We start from the raw sequence: 12,671 nt of genomic DNA on the forward strand, positions 1-12,671 counted from the left end.
TCCTGTATAAAGCCATTACACAATAAGGCAATGCGTGCAAACTATTTATTATCTAGATTCCAAAAAGAAAAGACAAACAGATCTTTTTTTTTAACAAACCAACAAGAATTTTCGTCTGTGCGGAGTCAGACGCCAAGCCGCAGAACAATATTGTTACAAGAGAACAAAAAAAGTTGTATGCAATCAATTATAAAATACAATGATACACAAAAAGATACATTTGTTTGATGAACACCCGGACAAGGGAAAATGTATCAAAATGTTTGAAGTCTAGGTTATCTTCTGTCCCGCCCATATGGAGCAGGAGGTCCTCGGAATCCGCTTCGTCTATCATCTCGTCCGTATCCGTTCTCTCTGAATGTAGCATCGATCATCCGGGACGAAAATGAAAGCACGAAAACAGTACCTTCTATCTCTTCCATAGCCACGATCACGGTCATGACCACGATCCCTAGCGTATCCGCGATCGCGTGAACGGCTGCGGTGCCGAGAGGTACCGTTCCTATCGTGCTCACGGTAGCTATCGCGAGGCGTACGAGGGGAATCTGCTCTGTCACGATCACGATCACGGTTACCATCCAGCGGAGGTAAGCCAGCAGCTTCGCGCTCTTCCATCGCAGCACGAGACTCTCGAGCACGACGTGTATCCCCTTTTCCACCGCCTGCAAGAAGAAATTGCTACAAGAACAGAGAGTGATTCCTTTGAGAACGAAATATTGATAGCCAGAGAATTAATCCTTCAACGTCCAAATGTAGTCAGGAACAAACTCCTTCAAATAAATAAAAATTAAAACAATGGTGAATAAGATCTCTGTACAGAGCCAACTTAAGAAAAGTTTTTTTCAGCGATATTAAGAAAACATCTTCCCATATTGTGGTAAAGCAGTACAAACTGACGCAGACGAAATAACATAACTCTAGACCTTAACGTGTAGCTGCAGATATGTCGCCAAATCTACTTCAAGCTCTGGGGTGTGCTCAAAAATTAGAAAAATTTCCGTTGTACTTCGCTATACTGATTCGATATTCGCAGACAAAACATAACAAATCTTGAACAATGGAGTCTCACTGTGGTTTGAGTGGCTTATTAGAGGCTACTTCAGATACATTAGATACTCTCAAAGCCGTATATGAAACTGGAGAAGAACTGTTCCTAGGAACATGCGACAGCAGAAGTGTTGGTGGAGTTGGCGTCCTCCTCAACACGAGTATGGCAAAGAACATCGACTCTTTCAAACAACTTACGACCCGAACGTCTGCGGATGAGAAGATGTGGTCCAACACCAGCTTCGACTATCTTCGTCGCTTACGCTCCAACATCAAGCTACGAAGAAGAAGTCGAAGCTTTCTATATGGACCTGGAGTTCTACCGAGAAGATCATGCCTTCTAAAAGGTCATAATTCGCGACTTCAACACCAAAGTTGGCCCAACTAGAACGCCTGGAGAACTCCACATCGGGATCCACGGCCTTCAATGGAGTGAGCAGGGAGAGAGGCTTTCCGAGTTCATCATGACGACTAAGACCATCCATGGGAACTCGCTATTCCAGAAGCCCTCCTCTCTACGCTGGACGTGGGAGTCACCCGGTGGAGGGTACCGTAATGAAATAGACCAGATCATCGTCAATAAAAGGTTCTGCCTGACGGACGCCGCTGTTGTGCCAAGCTTCTATACGGGATCGGACCATCGCCTCCTCTGAGGACGATTTTCCTTCACAAGGAGAGAAGAGAAAGCCACCAAGTTCAGAGAGCGAAATCCCAGAATTATCATCAACTGGGATCTCTTCGTTACGCCAACCGGCTTTTGGGAAGATACCGTCATGGACAACATCGACGAGGAATATCACCGGCTTGTAGAACATCTTCAGGACTGTACGAGGAAAACGAAGAGCTTTAAAACCACCAAGAGGCGCCTGTCTTGGAAAACTCTAGAGTTGATACGTAGGTGTGTAGCTGCACGAGCTGTAGGCAACCAAGGACTCACGTCCGAGCTCGCAAGGCTTTGCAGAGAGGCGATAAAAGAAGACCTCAAAGAGAGAAGAGCAGAAGTGTTGGCTGAAGCTGTAGAGGTGGGACAGAGCATTCCTTATACCCGTCGGAACTTCGCCAACCATCCTCCGAGAAAGATTTCCCTTCACAAGGAGAGAAGAAAAAGTCGCCAAGTGCAGATGAGAGAAGTCCCAAATTTATCATTAACTGGGATCTCTTCACTACGTCAGCCGGCTTTTGGGAAGATTCCGCAATGGACAACATCGACGAAGAATATGACCGGCTTGTTGAACACCTTCACGACTGCGCGAAGAAGGCTGAGAGTTTTAAAACCATCAATAGACGTCTGTCTCTTGAAACTCTTGAGCTGATACGCCAACGTGGAGCAGCACGAGCCGAAGGGAACCAAGAACTCACGTCCGAGCACGCAAGGCTTTGCAGAGAGGCGATAAAGGAAGACCTTAAAGAGAGAAGAGCAGAAGTGCTGGCTGAAGCTGTACAGGCGGGGAAAAGCATCCGCTATGTCCGTCGAGTCTTTGCCGGCCGCAAGATGAGGATGACTGCTCTCCGGAACCCGAAGAGAACAACCATTGCATCGAGAAGGGGGATGGAGAAAATCATTTACGACTTCTACTCTGATCTCTTCGACAGCCATGTCCACTTGCCTTCTCACCATCTGAGGGGAAACGGACATGTCATTCCAGAGGTCCTCCTGTCCGAAATACGACATGCTATTAATGCTAATAGGATTGAAAAAGTCTTGGATGAAGGACAGCCATGGGAGCAAGCAGGGTTTCGAAAAGGATTCAGCACGATTGACCACATTCACACTGTTTCGAAACTCATCGAGGTATCACGAGAGTACAAGATGCCGCTCTGTCTCACGTTCGTCGACTTGAAGAAGGCCTTCGACTCACTTGAGAAGGAAGTGGTCGTGGAAGCTTTGGACAACCAAGGCGTCCCTACTCAGTACATAAAGGTACTTCGAGAGTTGTACAGCAACTTCACGACCGAAATTTCGCCATTCTACAAGTACAGAGGGGGGTCCGACAGGGTGATACACCCAAAATATTCACAGCCGCCCTCAAGAGCACAATGTGAAAGTTGGAACGGGACGACATGGGCGTGAAGGTTGATGGTCGGCAGCTACGCTATTTGCGCTTTGCTGGTGACATCGTACTGATAACACCTAGCATCAGCCAAACGGAACGAATGCTGACCGAATTCGACGAAACATGTGGATGCATCGGTCTTCAGCTGAATCTCCAAAAGACGATTTTCATGCGCAACGGATGGGTCTCGGATGCCCCATTCACGCTCAACGGAACGAACATATCCAAATACACCACCGTTTATCTGGGTCGGGAATTGAATATGATGAACGACCTGACCCCGCGCTGGGCAGGAGGAGACGAGCGGCTTGGGGAGCGTATAAGATCTCCTGGTTCCTGGTCTTCTTCACTACATGGAGGATGTAGTGAAGAAGACCAGGAACACCCGGCTCCGTGCTCACCTCTTCAACACCACCGTACTTCCTGCTTTGACCTATGCTTCGGAAACCTGGGGAAATCCAAAAAAAGTAGGAAGAAAACACTGTGAGCGTCATTGAACGCGCAATTGAGAGAGTGATGTTAGGAGTATCCCGTTTCACGCAAGTGAGGGAAGGGATTCGAAGTTCTCTGTTAAGTTAGCGATCGAAGATTAGAGACACCGCTTCGTTTGTTAAGGAAGGTAAAATAAGGTGGGCCGGACACGTGATGCGCTTTAACGACAACCGTTGGACCAGAGCCGTTAGCGACTGGTTCCCCGCGATATTAAGCGCACTACGGAAAGACCACCGATGGTCAGACCTCTTCACGAAGTCCTTCAAAGAAAAGTATGATTCTTTTTGTGTCCCACGCGAAAGGAGGAACCACTGGGAGACTCTGGCACGCGATGGGGACAAATGGAAGAATTACTGGCGCCCGCTCGACCAGTTCGAAGGTCAACAGGAGTCAAAATGATCAAAGAAAGTTCAGATCGCCAAACCATACTAAAAAGAGACCATAATAGGGTCCTATGAAAAGACTCACTCAATAAATCCAATAAATGAACGTATGAAATGTTTCCTCATCAAACGAAAGCGGATATCGAATGAAACTTTCATATGAATGGTCGCAAAAGGTGCGCACGTTTCTAGCATATTCTGCTATCGCACGGACGCGAACACAAAACAGAAACATGCTAGTTCGATTGCGACCAAAATCTTCATATGAGGCTATTAATTAGTGATTTATAAGATCTTTGAAACACATTATATAGCGAAACAATGGATCAAGGACGAGCATGGCGAAATCCTGAAGACGAAATTGAACTCTGACCCAACGTTTCACAGGAGATCATGACGCAGATCTAGGATACCCAGATCTTAGTGGAGTCGACTTATCTGCGGTAATTCCCTGTCCCAACTCTCTTATTAGCAATCTTTATAGTCGTAACGGATACACTGTCAAAGAAAAATATCCCTAATATTGAATAAGTCATGACCTTTTTTCAAACTTGAAAACATGAGAATAAAAAGTGCTTACAAAATGTAGCATACCTATTGATGAAGAATTTCCCGACAGTAATGTTTTAGCACTTAAATTCCACTGGTTCATGTGTTTTCGGATCATTGAAATGAAGTGTCAGGTGCACAAAATGGAACCTTCTCAACACCCCATTCAATAGGGGTGGGTTATAATGCTAAAGCTGCTGGTGAAATCTATTGTGTGTCTGAGGGGCGTCCAATGCGATATGAAATATTTAAAGAACGGAAAACAACATAAAAAAAAATTACAGAAAGAAGAAACCAATATGGGATTGATATACTTTCTAAACGAAGGATAGAGTCACTCCGAACAACAATGGTGGGAAGTGTGTAATGGAAAAATTTGTTGCAGCTGCTTTTTTTGTTCCAAAAAAAAACTAGAAGAAAAAATCAATTTTTCCTCAGGCATTGAATATTACGGACCAAAATGAAAAGATGAAAATTTGATTGACTGCTTCATGATCCGACCATGAGGTCCAAATCACTCTTTCTGTAGCGAAAAGACGAAAGGTGTTCGGTACATTCAAGCACTGCTCCTCCTTACACAGCAATTTTCAGCGGTCTTATCGTCTCAATTGATTTCATTGAAGAAATTATGTTAAAAATGCTCCTTTGTGTCCTCTGTGGTGTGCCGCAGTCGGATTGATACGCCAATGACTTCATCCTTTTTTTTTAAAGACTTATTTCTCAACACAGTGAATTTGGCCCCTACTTTCGCCAGAGTGCCTGGGCGACGCTTTTTGGGCTTGTTACAAATCCTCTCTTCCCTCCTCTAGCTACATAGGCACAGTCGCATATGTTCATAAAAACAAAACACAACAAAAAACACACCTAGTCTTCTCGGCAGCCAAGACTTCTGCGTACGACCTCGTTCGTAATCGACAATAAGCCTACGTCCATCGACCTTAGTCCCATCAGCGCGCTTATATGCGTCTGAAAATGCAAAGAATCCTTCTAGCTCTTAAGAATTCAGTGATTACCTGGTCTGATGAATGAGGAAATACTTGCAGGGGCCGGTGATTAGCAGTAGTCCAACTGGCGACAGGACTCAGAAAAGAAATTACGCCGCGATGGTTAGTATTAGAAAAGAACTTACGCCGCAAACTTACGATCCGACTAAACTTACATTGCGCGCATTGTTTTCGCTGCCCATCGAGGTAGCGCACAGCGAGATAAAACTTACCCGTGTGCTTACCCGAATATGACAAAAATTTGAGAGAAAACTCATAAAATGCAAACAATTCACGACAGCTGCGAGAGCTGTTGTGATCCCACTTTTGTTCCAGTTAAACTACACAATGAATCGAAAGGTTTACCACAGTTCCATATGATCGCTCACTGTTCAATGACGAAGTTCAAATGACATTTACAGGAAAAAATCTCTCGACTGCTACGAACTTTTTGATTTCAAAGCCTTTCGGTATCAGAACATTCATCTATTACTGCCAGACAAACAGGGATATCGACTTTCTTTAAATATTCAAATGAACTTCGTCTTAAACAAACCTATTCATTCAACCAGAAACCAGCGCAAAAGAGCAGAATATGAACATCTGGCGAAGTGCTGTAAGAAAACAGCTATTATTTGCGAAATATCATCACAGAAAAATCCAACGGCGCATTGCTTAATCACTACGCGCTTTGCTTTAGGGATAGTAGCTAGGGATCTTAACTGCATAACAACCTGTAATTCTACCCATCTATCACGAAAGACCAACTTAGTCATTCAAAAAGTTATGGAAAAGAAAAGCCAGAACTAATATAAAACTAACTAGACATTTCCGATTTGTCGCTGTATTCAATAAATGCATATCCTCGTGGTTTGCCATTCAAGTCATGGATCATGGCTAACTACAAAAAAAAGGTATCCGAGAAGGTATATCTGAGCACTTCACATACAAAAGATCTATTATGACTAACCAACCTTCTTGATCTTCCCATATGTCTCAAATTCTCGTTTTAATCTATTCTCCGATGTTTCGTAATTCTGGAATGAAAACGACTAGATGACTTAAACAAATCAATATTGTGACTATGGATGGAATAGAAGGAAACTCACAATTCTAGCAACAAATAGAGTTTTGTACGGATCTTCAGTGGCATTCGGATTTTCAGCTGGATTCCATTGGGCGATTCCTTGTTCTACCTACAAGAAATCTAATCTAGAAGCGCTCGGCAAATCCAACATGGGCAGTGACCGAGAAGTGACAAGCTTGGCCTAGAGTAAGAATGTTAACTAATGGTGAAAGGTGCCTGATGTGCCTCTACCACTTTCTTCTGTTTCCAAAAATGAGTCTATATTCATGTATATAGGTTAATTATGCTTCGATTCCAGCACATTGCAACAAACCATTATATACGCCGGGATCTAATCACTCAAATTGATAATTCCTTCGATTTTATTAACTGAAGCAACACTCTTCTATGCTGAGCTAACAATCTCAGCCTATTATGCTCGAAATCAAGACAGATATCCCCAGCTAATGAATCCCGCTCTTCTTTCCTAGCCTTGAAAACTGAATGAAAATCCAAAATTTGATTTCTTTGACTTCTTTATAGAACCAATTTTCTGTAAAAGATTCCATTTCTGTGTCGCCTGCTAATTTCGTAACTAAAAAAAATCAAAGCACTATACAACAAACTTAACTTGTAGGCTAGCAACTCCTCCTTCTCTCTTCTGCGCCTTTCTTTCTTCTCGGTTCGTGTTTCAATGATTGGTTTAGGAGGGGTGTCCTTCGGATCCTGCAAGAAAAGGAATATGCACTCTCGTCCATTGACTACTTCACAGCTTTAAAATCTATCCAACAAACGAAACTTTGGGGGGGGGATGTTTTGATTTCAAGCATAGGTGCGACAGGGAGGACCAGGACCTTCCTTGGGTGAAGGGCCTCAAGCTCATCGAATGCAGTTTAAGTGATGAAGATCCATTCACCAACGGTCCAAAAGTACAGTGGGTGAGAGTGCTGGCTCCGACTATCGCATGCATGATTACAAGAACGACGTTCTTGCACCTTAACACCTCCCATTTTGTACCGTTGTGACATATGTAGTGCAGGAGTACATCTCCGAAATCTCATCAGAAACCATGTACATAGCTAACACGTTCGCGACGAACCATTTTTTAATGATTTGCGCGGGGGACGAGACTTTTGCTCTGTTGAAAATTTATTTTTTTAAATAAATGAGTGATTATGATTAAAAGTATCTGAAAATGTGAGATCTCCGAAAGTAGGATAATCTTTGTGAGTAGTCTTGTCACCATGAGCGTTCCCGATGCCGACACCGACGACCTCAACGAAAGCCTTGAAGACTTACTGCTCGACAGCGATGCTGAAGCGCCCGATGGTGTGGATGGCGATGACATGGCTCCTGCTGTTGTTCCTGACACAGATCGTCAGAGACAAAAACTGCAGAGAGGAGAGTTCATCTATAAGGTGAACCTAGAACGAGTCCTAGTTCTAAAATAGAAGCGCAAAAAAGACATTCATATGATGTCTACGAAACACGACGCAAGTTGTCATCCAAACGGCAATCATCCTTTGTTTATTGCTGAATAAAACATGATGAAGAGATCCGTTGACTTGCGTGACCAGATGGCTGCCTGTACTCCGTTTGCGAGGAAGACAGCCAAATGATATATCCAACTGTATTTTTTTAACTCGTGAAACAGACTCCCTTGGTTAACGGTCAACTCACCATTGTTGATTGCTAGTAAAAAAAAATTAAAAATAAGTCTTGAAATTTAATGGATAGTTGGTCGATCCCAATATAAGATACAATACAACATCAGATACTTCTAATTCTAACGTGATTATTTGAAAAGAAAACAAAACAATCGCGCACACTCTGATTAAAATATACCGTCGCAGAGAATTGAGCGACGCTGTCCCACAAGACAGCGTGGCTGTCGCTCACCGACATCGACATTGTGGTCAACGTGTTAAATTGATTAAATGTGCAATCGACACTTACAAAATAGGAGCTATTTGGTATGGTGTTAACAAATATAATATCTACACTCTAAAATATCGTTAAATTGAGAAAATGCACTCCATATAGATGAATTCTAATGCATCCACGTTGAAGGCTTTTCTTCCTCTTTTTTGAATGTTTTTGTTTTCAATGAAGAAAATGACTGCATGTAGGGGAACCTTAAAAGCATCGCCCCACGAATCTGGGGTGGTTCCAGGTCGGTTATGCCTATACAGGGTCGTAGATTATGGAGAAGAGGGTGATTCCATCCATTTCTTCCTAATTGCCGTAAAAAACGACCCGGAAGATCCGGCACGTGCACAAGACTGGCGCGCTCCAATCGAACTCATTGTAGAAAATAGCGCGCCGGAACGCTCGAAGCCGCATCTTCTGGGCCTTTTTTTACGACAATTAGGAGAAAATGGACAGAATCATCTCTTCCCCATAATCTACGACCCCGTACAGACATAACCCACCTCCCGTACCACCCCAGATTCGTATGTTATTCAATGTCATAATGAAACAATTTCTTCCTAAGAGCATGAGTTCACTTTAATGGTTAAAGTACAGAACTTCGAACAAAATCCTAACATTTACTGCTTTTTACTTTAACATTAAACTTTAACATAGTCAAAAAAACTTGTGATAGGTGCATCAAGTTAACACCATGAACAAAGTCTAGCAATATTCCGCTACATCCTAGAACTCATCTACTTTGCTTGACACACACTAATTCTTCTGTTTTCCTTAGTCAGCCATGTGTTGCTATCGTTCATGCAAAAATATTCATTGGCAGCTACACAAAATGTCACGTGAGAAGTGAACACTACGTTCGCCCCAAACAAGCCCTCATGGCTAGGCTTCGGCACAGAAGTTTTTGAGATGGTGAAGATGAAATCATCAACCGGAGCTCTTTCCATCTTCGGAGACAGCCAAAATCAAAGCGAATAAAATTTATTCAGATATTCCTGAGGATAAACTAGGACTGAGCCCTGAGAGGTCAAAACTCAATGAGGGAAGAATATATTAGTAATAAAAGAAATCTCAGCTATGTATATTACCGCATTAAGAAATAAGAACATCAAGCGGACAATCAATGGCCTGCTACTGTAATGACATACTACCTACTACTCGGTGGCAGACGTGGCGCGTTCGCTTGATCTTACAAGCTTGTCACGTTGTTCGCTGCCTCGTATACGATCCAGTGCAATAAAGCAGTCTCCAACACCGTTTTTCTGGCGAACCAAGGAGAACTGAGCATGATCGCACTTCTATTCTTGCACTACACATCTAGTTTTCTTAAACTTAGCCGATTAGAAACAACACAACGCAGAGAACGAGAGAATGAAGTAGGATGATTCGAGTGGAGCGGCATTCGAAAGTAACGCGATGCATGTCGATGATATTAAAGGCTGTATTACATTAAAGGTATGGTATGTATTACATTAAAATTACATTATTTAATTACATTAAATTATTTGAATTACATTATCATTAAAAGCCGATTCTAGTCCGAAATATGAGACGCACGGGCGTACTACCAGCGTTGTTGAGACTCTGCGAAGCAGCCTTAGTTTCTGCCTGCTTCACTGAAGGCGTGTGTAATATCTCTATTTGGATCAGCTTAAGAAACTAACGTATGAGAAAGAAAAATAATAAAAGAAGTTCGTAATAGGTTTGTGTGAGAAATATCGCATTTTAAGCATTACAGAATATTAGAAAGAAGCAGTAAAGTTCACTTCTCAACTAAGAACGCGACGATGTTCGAGCATAGATGCGATAGTCGGAGCCAGAGCTCTTGACCCCTTCATTTTTGGACGGCTGCAGAAGGGACCACAGGTGCAACAGGGATCAGTCGGGCCCTCCTTAGGTAAAGCTCATAGGGTGCAGCTCAAATGATGAGAATCCCTTCATCAGCCGTCCAAAAATGAAGGGGTCCTTTCGCCAAATGTCCACAAGTGAAGTTCTCCTCCATACATGTGATAGTCGAGCCAATGCTTCGACTCGCTTCACCTTTGGACAGTTGGCGAAAGCTCCACCTTCACTTGAGTTGCACCTCATGAGCTAGACCCTCTTCACCTCAGAAGGGTACGGATCTATCGCATCTATGTGTCCGAGGTTACCTGTGATGATCTGTGAAACACTCTTCGACTTTCAGAGTTCGAGGTGCCATGTGTATGTACCGCGAATAACGTCAGTAAAGATGAGTGTAAGCCACAAGCGAATTTTGGCAGCACAAAAAATATGACACACTTTAAAGTTCAGTGTATAAATACGGTGAATGGGTATGGTTATTTACTCTCCTCAGTGCCATTTGACAATTATCCCCTCAGCATCTAAGACAAGCATTATACTAACAACAGCAATTAACGCTCGTGAAGGCGAGATCACCGGGGAATTCTAAAGGCGCAGCGGAACCATCTGCTGGCTGGCTTCTCAAGGCGCAGTGCAAATATCCATGCCCACAACCTCTAAGGCTGCCGACAGAGTTCAGAGTCGCGCGGACGCACAGTTTGGCGGCTCTGCGGTTTTGGTGGTTATTGACTATTTACAACACTGCGCTTAATAACCACCAAGACTGCAGAGCCGCTCAGCAGCGCGCCTTTGAACTCTGCAGGCAGCCTAAGGATATATTGAGACAAATATATAACAATATTGACTCGGGTTGCTCATGATATACAACTGGACCCTAAGTACTGGAGAACCCTAGGTCAAGTATACCACCTTTCTCTTGTCATTTGACATCCGTTCTAAGGAAAAGTGACAAAAAAAAACTCATGTGTAAGATCATGTCTTTTCAACCAGTTACTTTGCTTCACTTCGCCATTTGTAAGGATGTAACGAGTTGCCTTTGAGTTTCTAACAAATCAGGGTGATGGTTCTGTATCTTTGACTTCAGTAATTGTAAAAGTATTTCGCTTCTTAGAAGCTATTGCCGCAAGCTTCGTCCTGATCTAAAAAGCACCTATTTCGAAAATATCTCCGAAAGCTGCCCTTAAGCATTGTCTTTTGATGTCAGTTAGTGCGAAAGTTGCAAGTGTAGCCTCTCCTTTTCCTCATCCTAACGTCACTTCTCACCCTACATGTAAGTAGCAACCATATTTCTGAGTATCACCGAATGTGTCTTCTTCCTGAAGGCAAGAAAGAAACGTAATTAATCGGTAGCTGGTGCGCTCGCATAGATTACGAGATAACAGGGCTTCCTCTCTTGAGCACCACTAAAGATTTTCTGCACATGTAAACTTTAGCATGCACAACAAACAACCGCAACAGTTAACGAACATATTCGGCCACCCAAAAACATGATAAACTGCTCAAAACAGTAAATATTTATAGGAATACGCAAGCACAATCGATCCTGGTTTTCTTTCTATAGACAAAAACACGAACCGTCCACACAGAGATCCCCTTCCCTTACACGCATCGGCCCACAGTAGTATTATTCTCTTACAGTGCGGATAACTTATATACACAAACGGATGAGCACGAAAACAGGATCCAGGGGAATCTAGCTCACCTCAAAAAGGTCCACATACTCGGCAATTCCTGTGATTTCAGTGCATCTTCCTTTTTCCTTCTTTTCAATGAGTAGATCCGTTGGTGGCGGAAGGTAGGGGATCGGCGGTCTTGCTTCGAACAATGCCAAAAGATTGGGTGGGAGACAAGCTGTCATCTCTGTAACGCAAGGATATTTCGGGAACCAGTCTCAGTCCAAATACGTGCAAAGGACATCCCGACCAAGGATACTGGCTGGTAAAAAGAGTATTCTTGACTTCCCCAACTCTGCAAACACTTCATAATCAAAAGGAAGCAGAAACCCCCTGGATCACCCAATGTTTAGAAATCGATCGGACGGGGAGTGGCACGACAAGAATGAGAACGGCCGCAACCGGCGTCAAAATTGATCCGCCCCGCGTGCGCGTCCTCCGCTTCCCTTTTGCGCCAGTGTCCTCGCCTTTGACGTGATTTTATTCGTAACGTAAGTTGTTAGTACAGTATCCAGACGTATTAGGTCCTCAGCCATGATGGAGGTTGGTGAGTCGTTGAATTCGCTGGTCGGAAATATATCAAAAGATTGATGTCCACCTGTGTATGGATTTGCACATGTTATTTCAAGTGTGTCTATGGAGATGTGTGGACC

The 12,671-nt window shown here is 43.4% G+C and overlaps 3 protein-coding genes across 6 annotated transcripts; 2 read left to right on the top strand and 1 right to left on the bottom strand.

Annotated features, from left to right (window-relative positions):
• Positions 1-275: 275 nt before the first annotated feature.
• On the bottom strand, positions 276-12,554 carry RB195_010236 (uncharacterized protein; the record flags this gene model as incomplete). Of its 4 annotated transcripts, XM_064191144.1 has the most annotated exons (10): positions 276-354; positions 407-662; positions 5,390-5,491; positions 6,331-6,409; positions 6,483-6,545; positions 6,618-6,700; positions 7,201-7,300; positions 12,048-12,205; positions 12,269-12,351; positions 12,493-12,554. In XM_064191144.1, the coding sequence occupies 10 exons, from the start codon at positions 12,552-12,554 to the stop codon at positions 276-278; spliced, it is 1,065 nt and encodes a 354-aa protein (XP_064048725.1). The 4 variants fall into 4 exon arrangements, with proteins under 4 accessions (XP_064048725.1, XP_064048726.1, XP_064048728.1 ...); XM_064191143.1 differs by lacking the exons at positions 276-354; positions 407-662; positions 12,269-12,351; positions 12,493-12,554 and adding exons at positions 3,136-3,345; positions 3,503-3,549 and having other exon boundaries at positions 12,048-12,203; XM_064191142.1 differs by lacking the exons at positions 5,390-5,491; positions 6,331-6,409; positions 6,483-6,545; ... (3 more) ...; positions 12,269-12,351; positions 12,493-12,554 and adding an exon at positions 1,799-1,862.
• RB195_010237 (uncharacterized protein) lies at positions 1,058-1,435 on the top strand (the record flags this gene model as incomplete). The annotated part of the gene is made up of 1 exon (XM_064191146.1): positions 1,058-1,435. The coding sequence occupies one exon, from the start codon at positions 1,058-1,060 to the stop codon at positions 1,433-1,435; it is 378 nt and encodes a 125-aa protein (XP_064048727.1).
• On the top strand, positions 2,243-3,118 carry RB195_010238 (uncharacterized protein; the record flags this gene model as incomplete). Its single annotated transcript, XM_064191147.1, has 1 exon — positions 2,243-3,118. The coding sequence occupies one exon, from the start codon at positions 2,243-2,245 to the stop codon at positions 3,116-3,118; it is 876 nt and encodes a 291-aa protein (XP_064048729.1).
• Positions 12,555-12,671: the final 117 nt, after the last annotated feature.

The sequence above is a fragment of the Necator americanus genome, chromosome III (genome assembly GCF_031761385.1).
Source record: "Necator americanus strain Aroian chromosome III, whole genome shotgun sequence".
Lineage (NCBI taxonomy): Eukaryota > Metazoa > Nematoda > Chromadorea > Rhabditida > Ancylostomatidae > Necator > Necator americanus.